At 40.1% G+C, this 23,395-nt stretch overlaps 1 protein-coding gene across 13 annotated transcripts in view; it reads right to left on the reverse strand.

The window, feature by feature from the left end:
- LOC125453124 (protein unc-13 homolog B) overlaps positions 1-23,395 on the reverse strand; it is a 495,854-nt gene that overhangs the window by 165,137 nt on the left and 307,322 nt on the right. For all 13 annotated transcript variants that reach the window (XM_059648673.1, XM_059648694.1, XM_059648669.1 and 10 more), the window contains 3 exons: positions 16,745-16,797; positions 5,848-5,926; positions 1,938-2,012 (listed from right to left, as the gene is read on the reverse strand). In XM_059648673.1, coding sequence (XP_059504656.1) covers positions 1,938-2,012; positions 5,848-5,926; positions 16,745-16,797 — 207 coding nt within the window. The remainder of the gene's footprint in view (positions 1-1,937; positions 2,013-5,847; positions 5,927-16,744; positions 16,798-23,395) is intronic.

The following is a 23,395-nucleotide window of genomic DNA, read 5'->3' on the forward strand; positions in this document are numbered from 1 at the left end:
CAGCAGAACTTCATCCCAAGGAAGACAAAATATTCTAAGGGGAAGACAAGGCAACAATGGCTGACAAGTGAAGTCGGCATCAAAATATCTTGTGGACATTTGACAAATTTTTTTTTGGGATCTGATTCTAACCCGATTTTCCCTGTTCACCTGTATATTGAAGTTCCCATGACTACTGTGCCTTTTTTCCATGCTTTTTCAATCTCATGATTTATTTTCTGCCCCAGATCTTCACCATTGCCAGGCGGCCTGTACCACGACTATCAGGGTCTTGTTTTCCTTTCTGGTTTCTCAATCCATCTGCAGATTTGATGCCTTCCAACCCTTTAATTGCTGTTTGACATTGATTTAATTTCATTTCTTACTAACTAAGCAGCCCTGCCTCCTCCGCCCATCTGCCAGTCCTTTCAATAGGATGTAAGCTTGGATATTTCATTCACAGCCCTGATCCTCCTGCAGCGCACAAGATCATATTAATCAATTTCAATCTGTACTACAAACACATTTACCTTGTTTCTTTTACTGGGAGCATTTAAACACAACACCCTCAGTCGAGTGTCAACTGTCCCCTTTTCATAGTTGTCCCCTAAACTGCTGTGCCTAACATTAGATTCCCAACCCTTTTCATATTCTCTATACTGCTACTTGTCTGCAAAACTGCATAACCTCTCCTGAGCCTTTCCTCACTTTAATTAGTTTAAAGTCATTTGAAAGAAATAATGGGAACTGCAGATGCTGGAGAATCCAAGATAACAAATGTGAAGCTGGATGAACACAGCACGCCAAGCAGCATCTCAGGAGCACAAAAGCTGACGTTTCGGGCCTAGACCCTTCACCTCTGTTTGAAGGGTCTAGGCCCGAAATGTCAGCTTTTGTGCTCCTGAGATGCTGCTTGGCCTGCTGTGATCATCCAGCTTCACACTTTGTTATCTTAAAGTCATTTGAAAAGTGACTTACGTTTCCAAAAAAAAAGCACGTGACTTCATAAATGCTAACCAGCAAGCTGAGCTGTTAATTCTTGAAATCTCACATCACTCAGTTTAGGACTTTGAGAAAACAAGTGATGAAGGGTCACTGAAATTTGAGTTCAGTTCACAACAATAAGGTTTTAGTTTGGTTTGAGCAGAAGGCCAGATTCATCTGATTCATCATGGCAAAAAATGTGGACTTTTCATTTGCGAAGAGCAATTTTCATTCTAGCAGCAGGGTAATTTGTTAGGCTTGTGGAATCCCTGGGTTGTAATATTTTGTGGTAATCACTTGGCTGTCAAAACTGAAAAGGAAGCCCAGGCCCTCAGAACTGAAAGGAAGCACATGTCATCTGAACTGGAAAGAAGTCTTAAAACTGTTTCAACAGTTCAATTATCTTGATTGTTGTGGGTGGGGCAGCAATATGAAGAGCAGATTATGGCCAAAGGGAGAAGATTAGGCAAGGCAAGGTATCAGATCTCAGATAGTATTTCAGATGCTGACCAGAGGATTCAGGAGAGCACACAAAGTAGTCATCGAGACAGGAAGATGGTATTTACAGGAAAGCTTGCTGGACATGAAGGATGCTTCTGCTTCTCTCAGCTCATAAGCAGTCTTATAATGACACTTACCTCATGGATCCTGCCCTTCTTGTCTCCTTTTACCTGCTGCCTTTCCTGAAACCCAGGAAACAACTTCTGTTTCAGAAATTTAACCTGTCACTTGGCCAAAAACCCCTGGTTTTGAAAGTGAAAATTATCTTTATATGCAGAAAAATGTAATGAAGAGCAACTAAAATGAACAAAATTGCAAATTGCAATGAGTTTTTATTAACATAGCTGATTTGAAGCATTAATTCTCTTTCTGTCCATTGAAGCTGCCAGATTTGTTCAGTATTTCCAGCATTTTCTGTTTTGGTTAATAAGAAGTACTAACATAGGGACTCTTTTCAAATGTGCTGTTCTTACCAGCTCTTCATCTTTGAGAGAGGTGCGAGTAGCCATTGCAGAGGTAATGCCAGCTTTCCTTGACTGCACAAGTGACTGTAATTTGAAACCAAGTTTAGTGTTATAAATTCAAGGTCAATGAAATTCTCGAGTACAGAAAAGTAATGCAAACAGAAGTCACAAAAGTAAATGTGGATTTACATAATATAACTCAATAACCACACATATCTCAACTGAAAATTATGAACTTGCTCAAGGAAAAGAAAAATTCCACAAACTGGTTTAACCTGTACTGTTAAAAGAGTGAACCTTATAGATACACAACTGTTGTAAAGAATACTCATTGAATAAACAAGTGACTGACAAAATATTAATATTATTGGGGTACTTAAGATGACTAGTTATTCCAGTGGTAATTCTCTTGAAGTGTTTGCTCTGAGTCAAACGACTGAATTTTGCTCATTTGATGTGAGACAAGTCCTATCAGGTGGAAGAAAATAGAGGCGAGTGGGACACAATTCCCCATTCTTGTCATGTGGTGTCCATAAAAGAGTGCAATCCAGGTACTGCGCTGTTCAGTTATACACATGGTCATTTCGCCCTGACAGACTTTCATGTTGATGGGGCAGCATCAAAATCAAATGTGATTCATGCCAGCTCATACATGTTGTGAACCATGGGGGAAGTATATTCTAGGGTCAGGAACCATGTAGATAGTACACACTACTGCCAATTCACATTAAAGATGGAGGGAGTAAATGGCTGTGGATGATGATGCTGACCCCCAGAGAAGGCCAAGATGGATCTGTCCATTTGACACTTCTTACACCAGATCCAGTGAAAGCCTTTTAAAAAGGTCAGCAACGTTTGTTAATACACCTGTCAGTTTTATGAGCTCCGAAGATGATTAATGGCTGTTTATAACTGCCTAACAGGATTAAGGTTAATTTCAAGTCGACTTTAGTGGTTGAGTTTGTTAAACTGTTTTATGGTAATGATATTTTCTTTTTTCCTGGAGGAGTTGCAATGGCTGTAGTATATTTTGCTAATTTTATGAACACCTCAAAGACTTCTCAAATGTACTATAGTAAATACTGGGTGAGAGGGCATACAGGATATCGAATGAGGGCTAGACTGACTAGCACTCTTCTCTAGAACTGAGCTTATATGCCAAGGCAAGGCAGAGGACCAACTAAGCTGCCCACTTGAGCATTCACCGACCTTGGATTTTTTTTATGGTACCATAAAGCAATGGTCCTATTTCCAGTTCATCCCTTTCACGCAACCATGAGCTGTCAGCTGCCACTGTCAGGCGGGAGATGGTATCATAACATCTGCATAACTCATGACTAGCAATTTCCATCTCACAGGGAAAAATCTGCACATAATGCGTTGAGGGTTCTACTGTTTGTAATCCCAGCTCACATATAAAAGTGCGCTACTCTGGTTTTGGAGCAAGAAAAATCTCACACTATAAGTTCTTACTCCAGAATTCCACCCAGTGGCCACAGGTAGAACCTGTCCATGATGTCACCACAGGAGAGCTGTATGGAGTTCAACTGAGACTTTCCCCCCACTCCCACCTCCCTGTTGCACAAAAAATGACTTGCACGTATATAGCAGTGCTGTTTGTTCCAAAGTGATATACAACTAATCACTGTTATATTACAGAAAGCATGGCGGCCAATCTCTGCAAAGCCTACAAAAACAGCAACATTTTCTTGGCTGAGTAGTAAATGTTGTTCTTGATACAGAAGATAACTGCCTTATGTTTCTTTCAAAATAGTTGCTGTGGGAATTTTTTTCATCTGGCTAAGAAGGCAGATGGAATCTTAAATTGATGTGTGACCTGGGAAGGGTTCTGTAATGTAACAAGGGGCCTCCAAATCTAGATACATCTCCTTTGCCATCGACTAGTTTGAGTAGTTAAAGTTACTTGGTTATTCGCAGCCTGGGCCTTTCCCTGCTGTGGTAAAACTGCAGCGGGTACCAGATGGCCACTTAAATGGTCAATAGTTGGTCACTCAAGAGCCTCAACAGACCAACAGGGCAGACAGGATGCTCAATGCCTCCACTCACCCTGTAAATTGTGAGAGAGGTTGGAGGAGAGTAGGGAGACTGTGGAAGGCCTTCAAACCTGCAGATAAGGCACCATGAAATTCCACCACATATCTTTCTTTGTGCACACAGGCCACCAATGTATAAGAATCTGCATTTTGAGATGATTTTCAACTTTTTAAACTTTCACCAGAAAAATACATCAACAGAAACTGTAAATGTGGTGTAGGTCTTACTAAGAATTCTCATTACATCATATAAAAAGCAATTAAACTAAAATAAAAATATAAACAGATTTTGTTGCATTGAAAACGTGGTTGTGATGTTAAGGGAATCTTTATGAGCAGAGATGTTTTCGGTGGAAAAATCAATGTCTATAAAAGATTGAGGAAATCTGGATGTATGTAATCATGCTTAAAATTCTGGGATATTTTAGGCTACGTAATTGGATCGTGCCCATGTTGCATAATTCCCTTGATGCAAAAACGGAAGTAATTTATGGCACCTGTGGTAAACTTAAAGCACTGTAATTAAGGGATGGGATAAAATTGCCTGGTTTTTAGAACAGCGACTAGAACTAATATATCACCTTCTAACATGATTTAACACTAAAATTCTACACCATTATTCCTTTACAGGCAGCAGCTTTGTATGTAAGGTTCAGGTATATTATACATTCACAACAATTAATATGCAGGAATGGGAACTAATATGGAAAGAATGCTGCAAAATATGATAAAATAAGGAAGTGAAAGTTGAGGGTCAACAAGCATGACGCTCCTTTAGCGTTTATTGGGGAGACTGTAGTACCACTTACCATGGCCTGCACAAAAGGAAGGTTTGCATACAAAAAAATTACAATATGTTATTGCAGAGTTCAACTCTATTGATGCCAAAGCAATCATGTCATATATTAGCACTGCACTATGACAATAGGTCCATTTCAGAAAAGATAGCACTAATTGTAATTGAAACCACTGAGTACTGGGTGGTTTTGTTCGGACAACAGATCACCTGATTTACAACCTGCTCATTTTTACAATCAACATTCCTGAATAGGTAAATATTTCTTATTAAATTACAGATCATTCTCCTCTTTTAAAAACAACTGCCTTCACAGAAACTTAAAAGCCAAACAACAGGCTTGTCTTACCCTGAAATCACAAGTTGGGAAAACTAAATCTTCTAAAGCAACAAAATTTCAAATATGTAATGAAAAAAAAATTCTTCAAAGTTTTAAAATGACTGCCTAAACAAAACAAATCATTGATTGTTAAATTAACCTGATAAAATGTGGAATAACATTAGATTACTTGAGGTCTATTTCAAAAATGGCAGCGGCCAATATTAAGCTTTGAGTAACATTATGGAAATATGTACGAGAACATTTATTAAATGGGAAGCAAAGAAAGGGCAGCAACCTCAAAAATACTGAGGGAGAAGTCAATCTAGACTTTTGTACCAAAGCTGGTAATCAGATGTTAACAGAATGGCTTCAAGTAGCTGAAAGATTATTATTTTGGAAAGGGTAATTAAGTCATTGCCATCAAAGTGGCTCATTGAACAGAAACATGCATGCAAAGATGCTTGAACACATGAATTAACTCTACAGCATTTCCTGCTCAAGCAAATTTCCATCAGATACAAGGCATATCTTAAGTTGATCACCCACAAAACACAAGACAAAAATCTTTGTTTAAAGTCAAACAAAATATCCCTGTTATTTCAGAATCCTGATCTTATCCACAAGTAAAGTTGAAGGCAAAGTAACAAAGTAAGACCAATCATAAAAGAATCACAAGTGGCAGTAACAAACACTAATAAACCATGCAACGTAAAGACGATTATTCCGAAGGGGGTAAAAAAAACTTACCAGATCGCTAACAAGTGGGATTGGTTTTTTCTTCCGCAGGTCTGGCATACTGTCAATACCATACAATCCGCCTCCAGTTCTGTAAATAAAATTTCAACATAGCTTTGTGGTTTGGGTCTTGGAAAGTCAGATACAAACATATGACCATGTAGTTTAGTGGTTATGGTTCTGCACCAGCAATCAAAAGACTTAAATTAATAATCAATAAAATGTGAGATCAAGTTCTACTACATAGTTTAAGAATCAGATTGAGTTACATATAATTTATGACAGCCATGAAAACAAACCTCACTCAATGATGAATACAGGAAATCATGGCAAGAGCAGCTTGAGATAGAATTAAAATTAAGGTGTCAACCTGGTAAAGCTACAAAGACAGGACTACTGGAGCAGCATGCAAGTGATAGGGCTCAATGACCTCACAACCAATGGATCAGATTTAAGGTCTACCGTCAGACCACATCCAGCCAATGAACTGTAGTGGACCATTAAACAAATAACACGAAGTGGAGGTTCTACAAGTATCTCCTAAAATGTTGAGGTATCCAGCACATCAGGGCAAAAGACAAGGTCCAAGCACTTGGATCTACATTCAGTCAGAAATTCCAAGAAGATGCTCAATGCCATTTTCCTCTTTTGGTCCCCAGCATCACGGATGCCAGTTTTCAGAAAATGTGCTGCACTCCATATGACATCAAAAAATCAATGAAGGAACTAGATACAGCAAAGGCAATGGGCCCCAAAACATTCCAACAAATGGTACTGAAGAATTGTGATCCAGAACTAGCCACGGTCTTAGCTAAGCTACTACAGTACAGCTACAATACTGGCATCTAACTAACATGGAAAAGTTATGAAGGTGTGTCCTGTCCACAAAAAGAGGACAAATTTAACATGGACAATTACTGTATCATTAGAGTCTCCTCATTCATCAGTAAAGTGATGGAACTTGTTGGTGGCAGTGTTGTCAAGTGGCAAATGCAAAAAACAAACCTGCTCACTGATGCTCATTTCCTCCCTGCATCAGCTGCTTGGCTTTCCATTACTGCTTGGACAAAACATGATAAAAGGTCTGAACTCCAGAGATGAGGTGAAAGTGATTGCCCCTGATGTTAAGACATTATTTGCCCATCCAGAAGTCCTTGCAAAACTGGAGACAAGGGGCATCAGCGAGAAACTCTTCACTTATAGTGAAGGGGACTGTCGGAGAATGCCGCAGAATGTAAATAGATTGGAGAGTAGGGCAGAGAAATGGCAGATGGAGGTCAATCCAGGCAAATGCGAGGTGATGCATTTTGGAAGATCCAGTTCAAGAGTGAACTATCTGGTAAATGGAAAAGCGCTGGGGAAGATTGATGCACAGATAGATCTGGGTGTTCAGATCCATTGTACCCTGAAGGTGGCAACGCAGGTTGAGAGAGTGGTCAAGAAGGCATACAGCATGCTTTCATTCATCGGACGGGGTATTGAGTACAAGAGTTGGTAGGTCATGTTGCAGTTGTGTAGGACTGTGGTTCGGCCACATTTGGAATACTGCGTACAGTTCTGGTCACCACATTAGCAAAAGGATGTGGATGCTTTGGAGAGGGTGCAGAGGAGGTTCACCAGGATGTTGCCTGGTACAGTGGGTGCTAGCAATGAAGAGATGTTGAGTAGATTAGGATTATTTACATTAAAAAGACAGAGGTTGAAGGGGGATCTGAGTGAGGTCTACAAAATCGTGAGGTAAAGACAGGGTGGATAGCAAGAAGCTTTTTCCCCAGAGTGGAGGACTCAATTACTAGGGGTCATGATTTCAGGGTGAGAGGGGAGAAGTTAAAGGGAGATGTGCATGGAAAATTCTTTACACAGAGGGTGGTGAGTGTCTGGAACGCGTTGCCAGCAGAGGTGGTAGAGGTGGGCACGATAGCTTAATTTACGATGTATCTAGACATACATGAATGAGCAGGGCGCAGAGGGATACAGATCTTTTGGAAAAAAGGCAACAGGTTTAGATAGAGGATTTGGATCGGGGCAAGCTTGGAGGGCTGAAGGGCCTGTTCCTGTGCTGTAATTTTCTTTGTTCTTTGATGTTAATCTTGATCAAGTGGGCCACTGGGCTGAAAAATGGCAGATGGAGTTCAATTTGGATAAACACAAGGTATCGCATTTTGGTACAACAAACAAGGGCAGGACTTATAATGATAGGGCCTTGGGTAGTGTTGTGGAACTGAGAAATCTACGGATTCAGATACATTCGTTTTTAAAGTCTGCATCACACATAGAGAGGGTGGATAAAAAGGTGTTTGGCACGCATGCCTTCATGGCTCAGTCCTTAGAGTATAGGAGTTAGTAAGTCATGTTGGGGATGTACAGGACATTGGTGAGGCCTGTTATAGGAAGAATATTAAGCTAGAGAGGGTTCAGAAGAGATTTTCCAGGATCTTGTCAGCTATGGAGGGTTTGAATTATAAAGAAAGGCTGGATAGGCTGGGACTTTTTCACTAGAGTGTAGGAAGTTGAGAGAAGACCTTGTAGAGGTTTATAAAATCATGAAGGGTATAAACAGGGTTAATGGTAAATATCTTTTCCCTAGGAATGGGGTTTCAAGATTGGAGTCATATTTTGTTAAGGTGAGAGGAGAAAAATTTAAAACAAATATGAGAGATAAATTATTTTACACAATGTGGTTCGTATGTGGAATGAACTTTCTGAAGAAGTGCTGATAGAAGCACAGTTACAACATTTAAAGACACATAGATAAGTACATGGATAGGAAAAGTTTGGAGGATATGAACCAGGAGCAAGCAGATGGTACTTTAGTTTGGGACTATGTTCGACATAGACTGGTTGGACCGAAGCGTCTGTTTCCGTGCTGCATGACTACGACTGGGTGGAATCCTACCTGGCACAAAGGAAGATAGCTATGGTTGCTGGAAATCAGTCATTGCAGTCCAAGGATATCACCACAGGAATCCCTTACAGTTGGGCCCTAGGACCAATTATCATCAGCTGCTTCATCAATAACATCGAGGTCAGAAGTAGACAACAAAATGTGAGGCTGGATGAACACAGCAGGCCAAGCAGCATCTCAGGAGCACAAAAGCTGACGTTTTGGGCCTAGACCCTTCATCCTCTCTGATGAAGGGTCTAGTCCCGAAACGTCAGCTTTTGTGCTCCTGAGATGCTGCTTGGCCTGCTGTGTTCATCCAGCCTCACATTTTGTTGTCTTGGATTCTCCAGCATCTGCAGTTCCCATTATCTCTGAGGTCAGAAGTAGAGATGCTTTCTAAAGAGTTCAGTGTTTAGAACAAATTGCAACTCCTCACATACTGAACCAGTCTGTGTCCACATGCTGTATGACCTGGATAACATCAAGGCTCAGATTGGTAAGAGACAAGTAATAGTCACACCAAATTATTGCAAATTAATAACCATTTTCACTAATAGAGAACGTAAACACTACCCTTGAAGTTCAACAGTATTGCCATTGCTGAAACACCAACTAACAAAATCCTGAAGGCTGACCACAAACTGAACTAGCCATATAAATATTGTGGCTACAAGAGCAGGTCAGAGGCTAGGAATTCTGCAGAAAGTAACTCACCTCCTTTTCCCCCAGAGTCTGTCCACCATCTACAAGGCATAAGTCAGAAGTATGACAGTATACATTTTACTTGCCTGATTGAATTCAGTTCCATTAATATTCAAGAAACTTGATATGGTGTACAACATACACCATGTATACATCCACCACCAACACTCATTCCCCTCATCACCATAGCACTGTGAAAGATGCACAGCTGTAACTCACTCAGACTCCTTTGACAGCACTTTCCAAATTCCTAAGCTCCAGCATCAAGTGGGACAAGGGGAGCAGATGCATTGAAAGACCATCACCTGCAAGTCAAACACTATCCTTACTCAGTCAAACACCATCCAACCTCAGTTCCTCCATCACAACACATAGGAGAAGATCATGCAGCCTGTCAAGTCTGTTGCGCCATTTAATGAGATCATAGCGGATCTGATAATCCCCAAATCCAATTTCTTGCCTTTTCCCATAACCCTTGATTCCCTTAGTGAATAAAAATCCCAGTCTTCATTGTTGCTGTGTTAAAATCCTGGAACTCCCTTTCTCACAGCACTGTATCTAGACCTATAACCAGGTACTGCCACGGTTCAAGAAGGCAGCTCATCACCACCTTCTCTAGGGCAATTAGGAATGGTCAACAAACTTGACTGAGCCAGCAAGCCCATACTCCATAAGCAAAAAGAAAAACTGAACCGGACATGCATCAAACAGGTCTGTGCAAGTATTTATCAAACAAGCCTCTTTACCTTTCTTCACCTATGCCGACCAATATATTTTTCCATTTGTTTTTCAGTTATTTACATATCCAACTTCCTTGTCTATGCCATTCATCACAACTACTCCATGTAGTAGCAGGTTTCATACTTCCATCACTGAAATGAACTGCGATCCAATCTCAGAATTCTGACAGTGTGAACGAAGACCTATTGGAGCTGCACTGGCTTTCTGAGCAACTGACTTAGTGTCAAACACTTGATTTTTCTTGGAAAAAAAACAAAAGAACCGTGGATGTTGGAAATCAGAAACAAAAACAGAAATTGCTGGAAAAGCTCAGCAGGTCTGGCAGCATCTGTGGAGAGAAATCACATTTAACATTTTGGGTCCAGTAACTTTTTCCAGTAATTTCTGTTTTTGTACTTGATTTTTCCTCATAACCCTGCACACTGTTTCTATTCAAATAATGACCAATGCCTGAGTGAATATCTCTGCCTCTACCACATCCCCGGGCTGGACATTTCAAATTTCAGCCACTCGCTGTATGGAAAAGTATTTTCTCCATTTGCACTTGCTTCTTTTGCAAAATCCTTTAAAACTGTGCCTTTAGCTCTCAATCCTGAGATGACTGGGAACAATTTCTCCCAATGCACTTTGTTCAGACGCGCATAACTTTGAAAACATCTATCAGATCTTCCCACATACATTTCCTTTCCAAGGAAAATAGTATCAACATCTCCAATTTATCCTCATAAAGGGCAGTTTCTCATTGCTGGAACCTAATAAACCTTCACATAAACTGCAATTTCTCAAATGCATTCACATCTTCCCTGAATTGTGGCACCGAGAACTGTATAATACTCCAATGGATAGTGCATAATTCAGCAGAACCTCTTTCCTTTTGTACTCTACGCCACTATTATGCAAAGATGGCAGCAGTTTAGATTTTAAATTAGGAAAGGCTTTATTGTTAACGACTGTCTTATTTCTTTATTTTTCTACTTATTCTATGAAGTAATGTCTAACTTTTTAAATTTTGTTTCTCTTACTATTTTGTACCTAAGTTTTTGGTGCCGAGGAATCCTTGCCACCTTAGATGGCGCCTTGCATAGTGACATTGAAAAGTGTACAATGTACTTCTATACTTGAGTACACGTGACAATAAAACCTAAATCTAAGCCTAGGTCTATTAATGAAGCCTAGAACACTGTATGCTTGTTAATAGCTCTCTTTACCTGTCCTGCCACCTTTTAAGCTATTAAAGGCAAATAAACCTGGAAATAATTAAATAAACCATGAACACAAAGCCATTGATTTGTCTTAAAAACTCAAATTATTCACTTTTTAAAAAGATAACGCCTGCTGTCATTAACTAGTCTGGCCTATTGAGTCCTATACCAATGTACATCACTTTGAACTGTCCTTTGAAGTTGGCTAATAAAGGCACTCAGTCATATCCAGTTTCATGACTTGTAGAGGGAGCATGCTGGAAACCAAGTCTTGCTATTCCCAAAGTTGTCACAAAAGTTATTTCTTTTTGAATACACAATATTCCTAAATGACCTGATTTTCAGACCCAGGCTTATAGAAAGCATGGGCCAGGTTTCTGTCCACAGCAAGACATCATTATTTACAGGTGATTACGTTCAAGCTATAAGTAAACAATTAAACTAAATGTGTCTAATAATAGAAGTCAACGACAATCAGATTAGATTAGATTCCCTACAGTGTGGAAACAGGTCCTTCGGCCGAACAAGTCCACACCGCCCCTTGGAGCATCCCACCCAGGCCCATCCTCCTATAACCCACACACCCCTTAACACTACGGGCAATTTAGCATGGCCGATCCACCTAGCCTGCACATCTTTGTGGGAGGATACTGGAGCACCCGGAGGAAACCCACACAGACACAGGGTGAATGTGCAAACTCCACACAGATAGTTACCTGAGGCTGGAATCGAACCTGGGTCCCTGGTGCTGTGAGGCTGCTGTGCTAACCACTGAGCCACCATGCCGATGTCAGAGGCCACACCATTTCATACAAACACCTCTAAACATTGTCTTTGAAGCCATATTTAACTATAGGGAACAATGGCAGATGGCATGCAAGACATATGAGCAGGGCAACAGTGGTGTAGTGTTATTGGAAATAGACTCTTCAGTCTAACTCATCCATACTGATCAGAAAATCTATACAAATATAGTCCCATTTTCCAGCATTTGGCCCATATCCCTCTGAACCCTTTCTATTCATATACCCATTCAAATACCATTTAAATGTAATTGTACTAGCCTCCACCATTTCCTCTGGCAGTTCATTCCCTAAATGCACCACCCTCTGTGTGAAAATGTTGCCTCTTAGGACCCGTCCATATCAATTCCTCTCTCAGCTTAAACCTATGCCCTCTAGTTTTGGACTCCCCTATCCCAGGTAAAGCACCTTGGCTGTTCAAGCTGTCCACACCCCGCATGATTTTATAACCCTCTTAAAAGGTCACCCCTTGGCCTCTGACACACCAGGGAAAACAGCCCCACTGGGGCTGTTGTAGCACAGTGGTACTGCCCCTAACTCTAGACAGAAAGTCTGGGTTCAAGTCCCACCTACCCCAGATGAGTGTCATTACACGCCTGAACAAGGTGATTAAAATAACAAAAGGCATTAATCACCTTTTTAATGTCACAGCTTTGAAGGGACTGCTAAAGGAGACTGTTCATCCAGCTACACACTTTGTTATCTGTCACAAAAAAGGTGGATCAGAAATTAGCTTATCTTTTCTTCAGTCAATGATGCAACTTGTGTCTTTGAATTGGTAAAAATGTGGATCTCAAGGCGAAGATTACTCTCAAAACAATGTCAAAGGAAAAAAATGAAGGTGATATAGGATCTTTACGAACTGCAGCAAAATTTTTTCCTCACATCTTGGCTGGATGGGACTGTAACATTCTCCTCACTTTGCCCAGGTATGTAAATAGCTTCTTGGTGAATTTGATGCTGTTCTGGAGCCACACCTTTCTGGTAGCATGTGGCACATGGCGCTTCTTCTGATTTTGCCCATCAGTTATATCTGGTATTATCAACAATGGTTGTACTGCATTGATATTGTCCTTTGGTTCCACAACCGTCTTCTCACTCATCAATGTTCATGCAAGTCTGTCTGACACTACTAGCTAGTGAAGGATAAAGGGCCCATGAAAACGACAAGCTGTCATGAACAGAATTTCATTCTTGTGCCCTTAGACTTGATAGAGCTATATACAAATCAATGGAGTAACACTGGAAATAGAAGTATGCATAACCATGTGAAATGCTTTGCAGATACCTCTTGGTAGAATTTGAGTGCTCTTGTAAGATGTTGGTTTCCTTCCAAAGAGGATTAAGAAAAACAAAGAACAAATAGAACAAACAACTGTGCAGCACAGGAACAGGCTCTTTGGCCCACCAAGACAACACTGATACATGATGCTTTTCTAAATTAAAAATCGTTTGCTTTTACATGGTCCATATCCCTCTATTCCTTGACTATTCATGCATCTGGGTAGAGGCCATTCACCTGCTTTGAGTAGGGGCAGGGATTCACTTGGTCATCCTACCGCAGGGACAGCAGTGAATTCACACTGAGACTATTAACTCGCTCTAATTATAGGAAAGCATTCACTAAGACACTCAAACTACTGAAAACACCAGCAAATTCACAATAGGGAGAGACCATTTACTTGCTCCAAGTGCGAGAAGGGATTCACTCAAGTCATTCATCCTGTTGATATACCAGCAATTTCACAAATAATCACAGCTGAAGGATTTTATTCTTAACTACGCCCAGCGGCAGTAGCTGCATCAGTGGGATTGGCCCAGCGTGAACTGATGATGGCAGGGGCATTGGTGGAGGTGGGATGGCACCAGAGAGTGGTTACTCTTTCTTCCAGCAGCAGCGTGGGTGGTGGTTGCAGCAGTGCAGTAGCTTCAGCAGCAGGAATTTGAGGCTTTGTGAAGGAGGAGCCTGGATCCAGGCCCATGGCTGTGCTAGAAGTGGGAGTTATTCCAAAGGCCGCCTGACTTTATTGAGCTGAGACATTATTTTTTGATTTTCTGGATTTATATTGTGTTTTGGTTCATTTTCTGTGTTTTAAGGTGGTGCCAGAGAGTGGCAACACAAAACACCACTTTTCACAGTATTTGTAATAAATACACTTAACAATAAATCAAACCAAATCATAGTTAAGATCCTGCAAATGAGGCAACTTCCTGGTAGATCATTTCTGTACCCTCTCCAAATCTTCCATTATCCATCTGGTAATATGGTGACCAAAACACTACACAATATTGCAAATGAGATGAAGTCACATTGCTTTAAAAAGTCTACCTCAATGACATAGTCTTATCAGAGGAGAAGTGACTTAAATGTTTCTGCTTCACAAGGCAGGCTGGATAAACAGCTGCACAGGATCACAGGTGTTTATTGTACAGAAGCGCCAATCATTAAAAAAAAAACACGCTCAGATTCCCTGTGGAGAATAGAATTGTTTGAATCAGTTGTGCTTATTTTAACTGATATCAGGATTTACTTACGTACATGAGACCCTTTAAAGCCATCAGACCTCTTTATATCAATGGTATTAACTTCATGATAAATGTGCCTATCTTCTGTCCAAATGGTATCTGACCATAACAAGATCATTGGCATTGTCAAGACATAGCACCAACATTGCACATAATTTAATTGTGCCTACGTTACGTGTTGGGCATGCAACTGCAGGTGGACAATTAATACTAATATATGACCTGGGAGTAGAAGTAGATTATCAAGCTATTCAAAACTGTTCCATCATTCAAGAAGATCATGGCTGATCTGATTATGTTTCAAATTCTACATTCCTGTCTCCTTTCGGAATCCTCTAATTTCTGGGTGAACAGCGCTATGTCTGGAGCCATGGTTGTTGACCCCACTGATTTACTAAGCTGAATTTCACGAAGTCATTAGACCATACAGAAATAGGAACAGAAGCAGGCTTTGTCTATCATTCAATAGGATCTTGGTTGATCCAACATTCTTCATGTCCACTCTCCTGCCCCTTCCCCATAACCCTTGATACTCGCATGGATTCATGAATTTATCTACATCAGCTTTAATTGTACACAAAGACTCTGTCCCCACAACTGTTGGTGTCAATGAGTTCCAAAGACTCTCAAACCTCTAACAGAAGAATTCCCTCCTCATCTCAAGTTTAAATTGCTACCCCTTTATTCTGAGACAATGTCCTTGGTCCTCAACTCTCCCAAGAGGGGAGAACATCCTCTCAGCATTTACCCTATTAAGCTACTTAATAAATCTATATGCTTCAATGGGATCACCTCCTATTCTTCTAAACTCCATTGAGTAGAGACCCAACCTGCTTAGCCTATGCTCATAAGAGAATATCTCCATACCAGATATCATCCTATTCAACTATCTCTGAACTACCTCCAATGAAATAATAAATCTTTCCTTAAATAAGGGGACCAAAATTGCTCACAGTAATCCAGATATGGTTCCATCAGCACGTTATACAGTTGAGTAAAACTTCCTACTCTTATACTCCAAACCCCTTAAAATAAGGGTGAGCATTCCACTAGCCTTCCTGCTGCACACATATCCCCAAGTTCTTGTGTTGCAGCTTTCTGTAGTTTTTCTCCATTGAAATAATACCCTGTTCTTTTGTTCTCCCTTCCAAAATGAACAACTGGGCATTTTCCCACATTATGTTCCAAGTGCAAAATTTCTGCCCACTTACTTAATGGATCAATATCTCTATGTAAACGGTATTCCTGTTGCAACCTGCTTTTCCACCTATCATTCTGTCATCTGCAAATTTGGCTATAGTACATCAGAGGATATTGCATTTCTGATTAATGTAATTATTTTGGTTTAAAAATCTACTTACTAATTTTCAGAAATTCAATCTGTAGTCAGGACGAGCATTGATAGTCATTTTTCCTCCATGAATACATTTAATTAGTCAACAAAAGACAATATGAAGGTCTTAGTGTTAAAATATTCATCTCTCTGTCTCATCATATAGAAATTACATGAATGGTAAACTTCAAACAGAAGAACTGGGAACATTGGCCTAATGGAATTTAAGGTAACTGCAATTACCTTCTGGATAGGTGATCAAAAATAAAATTTTAATTGTTATAGTTAATTAAGTAGAAAATGTGGTAAGTCAAAAGAGTGGGTGGATGGCACAGGCGGTTATGCTAGCAAGGTCAATGCCCAACAAGTCCCCATTTAACACTGTTTCTGTTAAACACTAGTGAATTAATGTGGCCTTTACAAAAAGATGTCTAAACAGCAATGCATCATATGTTTACAAAAAGGCTTGGAATTATCCACGCGCATGAAATTTTAAAAATTTGTGAAATGATATTTTTCGGTTTTAGAAACTTTAATGTATATTAGAATTAAGCAAAAATTATGCATAATTACAATTCAAATAATCTTACATTTTATTTGGGATGAATCAATAACAATGTGAGGCAAAGATAACTTCAAGAACACAGAGTTTCCATAGCTGGTTAGTAGATGGTTCTATACTATATTATTTACAGTGGACAACAAAGGAATTACTTACCCTCCTTTAAACCAAGGTGGCTTTGATGGATCTCCATCATCTCCAAGTTGCGCCTAGATTTTTTAAAATTCAAAACAGCAATGATTATTAAAAACTGCAAATTAATCAGGCAGATATCAGAAAAGATCAACTCATGTTGCTATTGTCCCATCCTGTTTCCAAATGTACAAAAACACAAACATCTGTGTTTAATCACAAGGAATTGTTCAGTATAATGAATGGGGAAAATGTTGTAAAGTTTCTTTATTAAACAGGAAACTAAATGATCTGTTCAATAAAGGTTGAACAGGTTTCCATAAAATATACTTCAATTAAACAAAAAAAATCAATAATATTGTAAATCTGCATGGTTTTCACATTAGAAGATAAATTGGAAAGAACAAATTTGTATACTTAGTGTGAATAGAGTAAAGGATGATGAGACTGAATGTATAAATAGGTTCTGATGGTTCTGGCCTACTCTGCAGGACAGAAGGCTTATTTTATTAATTATTTCATTGTGATCAAAAAAGTGCACTTGTCCACATGTAATTTGAGGTTTGCATGCACCCTCAGCCAGGGCCTAACTATCTTCAAATGCTTCCATCATAAGGTCAGAAGTGGGGATGTTGACAATGATTGCACAATATTCAGCACCATTCTTGACACTGAAGCAATCCACATTCAAATGTAACAAGATCGACACAAAAGCCAGACTTGGGCTGCCAACTGGCAAGTAACATTTGCACTACACAAATGACAATCTAACCACCACCCCTTGACATTCAATGGTGTTACCATCACTGAATTCCCTACTATCAACATCCTAGGGGTTACCATTGACTGAAAACTCAACTGGACTCACCATGTAAATATAGTGGCTACTTGAGGAGGTCAGAAGCTAGGAATACTATGTAAATAACTCACCAAAGTCTTCCCAAAGCCTGTCCACCATCTACAAGGCACAAGTCAGAAGTGGGATGGAAAACTCCCCACTTGACTGGCTGGATGCAACTTCAACAACATTCAAGGAGCTCAACACCATTCAGGACAAAGCAGCCTGCTTGACTGCCACCACATCCACAAACATCCACTCCTTCCACCAAGTGTTTACTATCTACAAGATGCTATGCAATAATTCACCAAAGATCCTTAGCCATCACCTACCAAACCCATGGCCACTTTCATCTAGAATGACAAGAGCAGTAGATACATGGGAACACCACCACCTGCAAGTTCCCTTTCAAGCCACTAACCGTCCTGACTTGGAAATATATTGCCATTCCTTCACTTAAGGGCAGTGTGGGTCTACCTAAAGTACTTGGATTGCAGCAGTTCAAGTAGGCAGCTGACCACTACCTTCTCAAGGGAAACTAGGGACAGGCATTAAATACTGCCCAGCCAGCGACACCCACATTGTCTGAGTGAACAAAAAATAAACTGAATCCCCAATAATTATCTCTGGCACTGGGTAGAGTCAAAACTACTTGGGCTATTTTGCATTTCCTTTCCTCTGTTCTTGACCTCTTCCAATAATTTACTAATGAACAAAAGTAGATCAAAGGAACAGTAATTGGCCAATTTGGATTTGTGTACAGGAACTACCTAGGCAATATTCTGTATTGATAGCTAGATACTAGTATTGAAGTTGCATTGAAACAGTTTGCTTTAGGACATGCCAAGTTCTGAGCACAAGGTTCCAGAGGCTTTGCATATGTCCATGCCTTCAACTGTTTCTTGATATCAAATGGAATCATTCAAATTAGCTGAAGACTGACATCGGTGATGCTGGGGACCTCAGGAGGAAGCGTAGATAGGTTATCCACTGAACAATCCTGGGTGAAGACTGTACAAGTGCTTCAGCCTTTTTGTTGCATCAGGGTCTGCATCACTAAAGATGTACATTACAGGTATTTACGTAAAAGTGCAGCAGTCAGATACTTTTTTTGTTGGAGGGATCCAGAAATAACTTGTTAGCTTCTATACTTTTCGGCAGAAGCTCTAAATTATCAGAATTCTTTCGAGGAGAGAGGGAGGTAGAGATCGGAGAGACCAGAGAGATCAAGGGACATTTTTCTTTGAGGGGTGTGCTTAAGTGCCCTTTGGGAGAGGCCATCTTTTGAGATAGTTAAAGGTGAATGTGAAAAATCATAAAAGTTGGATCAGCACATTGGAACCATCAAGATGTCAAGGGATTTAAAACCCCTTGGAATTACCAAGCTGTCAAGGCATTTAAATCTTTAAGAAAATCAAGTTTCAAAGAAATCACAGCACGCTATTTTACTCCCTTACAATGGACTGAGAGTAATCATTATAGAATACGTACAACATGACTGATTTCACAATCTATCACGATCACGGCAGGGTTCCTATTAATTTAGTTTGTCTGCTGGCTCCAAGTAATTTTAAAGTCTGACATGGGGCTATGAACATCGATACTTGTTTCTATAAAGAGGTCAAGTAGTTGAAGGAAATTAAGTGTCATGAATGGGTTTATCAATAGACAATAGGTGCTGGAGTAGGCCATTCGGCCCTTTGAGCCAGCACCACCATTCATTATGATCATGGCTGATCATCCACAATCAGTATCCTGTTCCTGCCTTATCACCGTAACCCTTGATTCCACTATCTTTAAGAGCTCTGTCTATCTCTTTCTTGAAAGCATCCAGAGAATTGGCCTCCACTGCCTTCTGGGGCAGAGCATTTCATACATCCACCACTCTCTGGGTGAAAAAAGTTTTTCCTCAACTCTGTTCTAAATGGCCTACCCCTTATTTTTAAACTGTGTCCTCTGGTCCTGGACTCACCCATCAGTGGAAACATGCTTCCTGCCTCCAGAGTGTCCAATCCCTTAATAATCTTATACGTCTCAAACAGATTCCCTCTCATCCTTCTAAACTCAAGCGTACACAAGCCCAGTCGCTCCAATCTTTCAACATATGATAGTCCCGCCATTCCAGGAATTGACATTGTGAACCTACGCTGCACTCCCTCAATAGCAAGAATGTCCTTCCTCAAGTTGGGAGACCAAAACTGCACACAATACTCCAGGTGCGGTCTCACCAGGGCCCTGTACAGCTGCAGAAAGACCTCTTTGCTCCTATACTCAATTCCTCTTGTTATGAAGGCCAGCATGCTATTAGCTTTCTTCACTGCCTGCTGTGCCTGCATGCTTGCTTTCATTGACTGATGTACAAGAACATCTAGATCTCATTGTACTTCCCCTTTACCTAACTTGACTCCATTGAGATTGTAATCTGCCTTCCTGTTCTTGCCACCAAAGTGGATAACCACACATTTATCCACATTAAACTGCATCTGCCATGCACCCGTCCACTCACCTAGCCTGTCCAAGTCACCATGTATTCTAATAACATCCTCCTCACATTTCACACTGCCACCCAACTTTGTGTCATCAGCAAATTTGCTAATATTACTTTTAATGCCTTTGTCTATATCATTACTATATATCGTAAACAGCTGCGGTCCCAGCACCGAACCTTGTGGTACTCCACTGGTCACTGCCTGCCATTCCGAAAGGGACCTGTTTATCACAACTCTTTGCTTCCTGTCAGCCAGCCAATTTTCAATCCAACTCAGTATTTTGCCCCCAATACCATGTGCCCTAATTTTGTTCACGAATCTCCTATGCGAGACTTTATCAAAGGCTTTCTGAAAGTCCAGGTACACTACATCCACTGGTTTTCCCTTGTCCATCTTCATAGATACATCCTCAAAAAATTCCACAAGATTAGTCAAGCACGATTTCCCCTTCGTAAATCCATGCTGACTCTGACCTATTCTGTTACTACTATCCAAATGAGTCGTAATTTCATCTTTTATAATTGACTCCAGCATTTTTTCTACCACTGACGTCAGGCTAACCGGTCTGTAATTTCCTGTTTTCTCTCTCCCTCCTTTCTTGAAAAGTGGGACAACATTTGCCACCCTCCAATCCGCAGGAACTGATCCTGAATCTATAGAACCTTGGAAAATAATTACCGACGCGTCCACGATTTCTTGAGCCACCTCCTTAAGTACCCTGGGATGCAGACCATCAGGTCCCGGGGACTTATCAGCCTTCAGACCTAACAGTCTATCCAACACCATTTCCTGCCTAATATAAATACCCTTCAGTTCGTCCATTACCCTCAGTCCTTCAGCCACTACTGCATCTGGGAGATTGCTTGTGTCTTCACTAGTGAAGACAGATCCAAAGTACCTATTCAACTCATCTGCCATTTCCTTGTTCCCCATAATAAATTCACCCGTTTCTGACTTCAAGGGCCCAATTTTAGTCGTAACCATTTTTTATTAGATTCATTTTAGAAGAGTGAACTAATCAATAGATACTTACAATGTCATTTTATTTCTTTCTTAGCATGTTTTGTGAGGTTTACTATTTGTGGATACTGGTTAAGTTAGCTTGGAGGGTCTAAGGGTAAGGAGATGTGAGTGGGAGCACATGAGTCAGCAGTAAATTAGCAGATGGGAACGTTAATGGGTGGGTGGCAGAGAACAAATAGGCATGGATGAGGTATGAGGAATATGTGTGGGAGTTGAGGGATGACAGCCATTTCGTGTTTTATACCTTTTTTTAACAGCTGGGGCAAAGTGCCTGGCCTTTCATCTTGCCTGCTTCTGTATCCGGCTGCCCCCATGTTTCCTCTTTATTACTTCGGGGGTTGGTAGGTTTAATTTCCATTTATACTTCGTCCCAAAATGACAATCTGACCATCTGGTGTATTGAGTTGGACTTGTAGAGTCAGGATTTTTATGACTGTACTCCTTACCCAGGGATGAAAATTCAGGCCAATGTCTCTCTCCATTTACAGAGCCCATTTTCTGTGGGCTTTATTAACCACTTTCTCAACTTGTCCTAGAACATTCAATGATTTTTTGCAAATATAACCAAGATCCCACTACTCATATGCTTCCTTTAGCATAATTGTCAGACTCATTTGTACAAAATAGCACAGTAACTAAATCCTTCAGTAATAACCAGCGCAGAGAGGACAACCTTATCAGCTGATAAAGGAAAATAATTCTCACTAAATCTAACGCATGATGAACACATTGAGCTTCATCAGTAAAAGTAGCTAATGAGTGATATGAGAAACAGTTTTAATTTGAAGTGTTTATAGCTATCACTCACTTACCTAAGTGTTTGCAGAAATGAGAAAAACCTGTATTTTATGGGTTCAATCAGTGCTGAGTGGGCTTTTCATAACTTTGAATTACGTATCTTTAAAAATAAATTACCCTCAATTTGAAACGATTTTAATTGTCATAAAGCTATACAGCATGGCAACAGACCATTAGTCTGAACAGTCCATGATGACCATAATCCCAGAAAAGGGTCCAGATACTAAGAGTCCAAGGAAAAATTAATAATGATGAAGCTGTAAAATTTGGATTATGGAAACGCAAAGAAACTGAACCAACTATATAGGAAGTTACTTGGTCCATAAATCATTGTTAACTATTTCATCAAGCGATTCAGTACCTCTACATTGCTCTGTCAACACATTTCCTGCAGCTGATTCCTTCAGGAATTATGCTGCCTGCAGTGCTAAAGACAAGGCCTAGTTGTGCTTCCATCTGATTTATTCCAACAGTTAACATGAGGCATTTTCCCGACAATGTGCAAAATTGCCTAGGTGCCTCTTGTGCACAAGAAGCAAAACAAATTGAATCTAAACGATCACTACCCCATGGGTCTATTCTTAATCATTCGCAAGGTAATAAAAAAAGTCAACTAACTTCCTTTCCTTGCAAATCTATTATTTGCTGTTGCCAAATCTTTCATCATTAACATCTAGAAAATAACCACTGAAATGTAACTGAATCAGTCACATCAATACTGTGACAGGTTGAAAGCAATAAAATCACCAAGTAACACAAATTTTGAGCCCTAAAAGCCATCTTGTCATCTACACAGCATGAGTCTTTTTTTTAATATGTTCGTTTGTGACAAGTGGGTGCTGCTAGCAAAGCCAGCAAGCAATTAGCTATTTCAGAGGGCAGTCGATTACATTGCTCTGGGTTTAGAGTCATTGGTGAACCAGACAAGGTGTCACAATCAATTGTAGATTCATGTTTATCATTTCTGAGACTAGCTTTCAAATCCAGATATTCTTCCTAAATTTAATAATTAATTACATTTAAACTCCACAAGTTGTTGCAATTTGAACTCATGTGCCCAGAATATTATCTTAAACTTATGCCCTCCTGTTCTGGACTCCCCTACACTGGGGAAAAGACTTTAGCCATTCACCTTATCTATTATCCTCAATTTTATAAACTTCTGTAAGGTCACTTGTCAGCCTTGTATGCTCCAGGGTAAAAAGTCCCAGCCTAACCAGCCTCTCCTTATAACTCAAACCGTCCAGTCTCAGTAACACCTTGCAAATCGTTTTTGCACCCTTTCCAGTTTAAATAAAACATAGAAAAAAAATCTTTCTTAAAACAGGGCAACCAGAATTGTGTGCAGTAGTCCAAATGTGGCCTTACCAAAGTCTTGTACAGCTGGAACATAATGTACCAACTCCTGTACTCAGTGCTCTGAACAATGAAGGCAAGCATGCCAAATACCTTATTCACCATCCCGCCTACCAGTGATGCCATTTTCAAGGACCTATGTATCTGCTCCTACTTCTCTTTGTGTGACGC

Source organism: Stegostoma tigrinum, chromosome 1, assembly GCF_030684315.1.
Source record: "Stegostoma tigrinum isolate sSteTig4 chromosome 1, sSteTig4.hap1, whole genome shotgun sequence".
Taxonomy (NCBI): domain Eukaryota; kingdom Metazoa; phylum Chordata; class Chondrichthyes; order Orectolobiformes; family Stegostomatidae; genus Stegostoma; species Stegostoma tigrinum.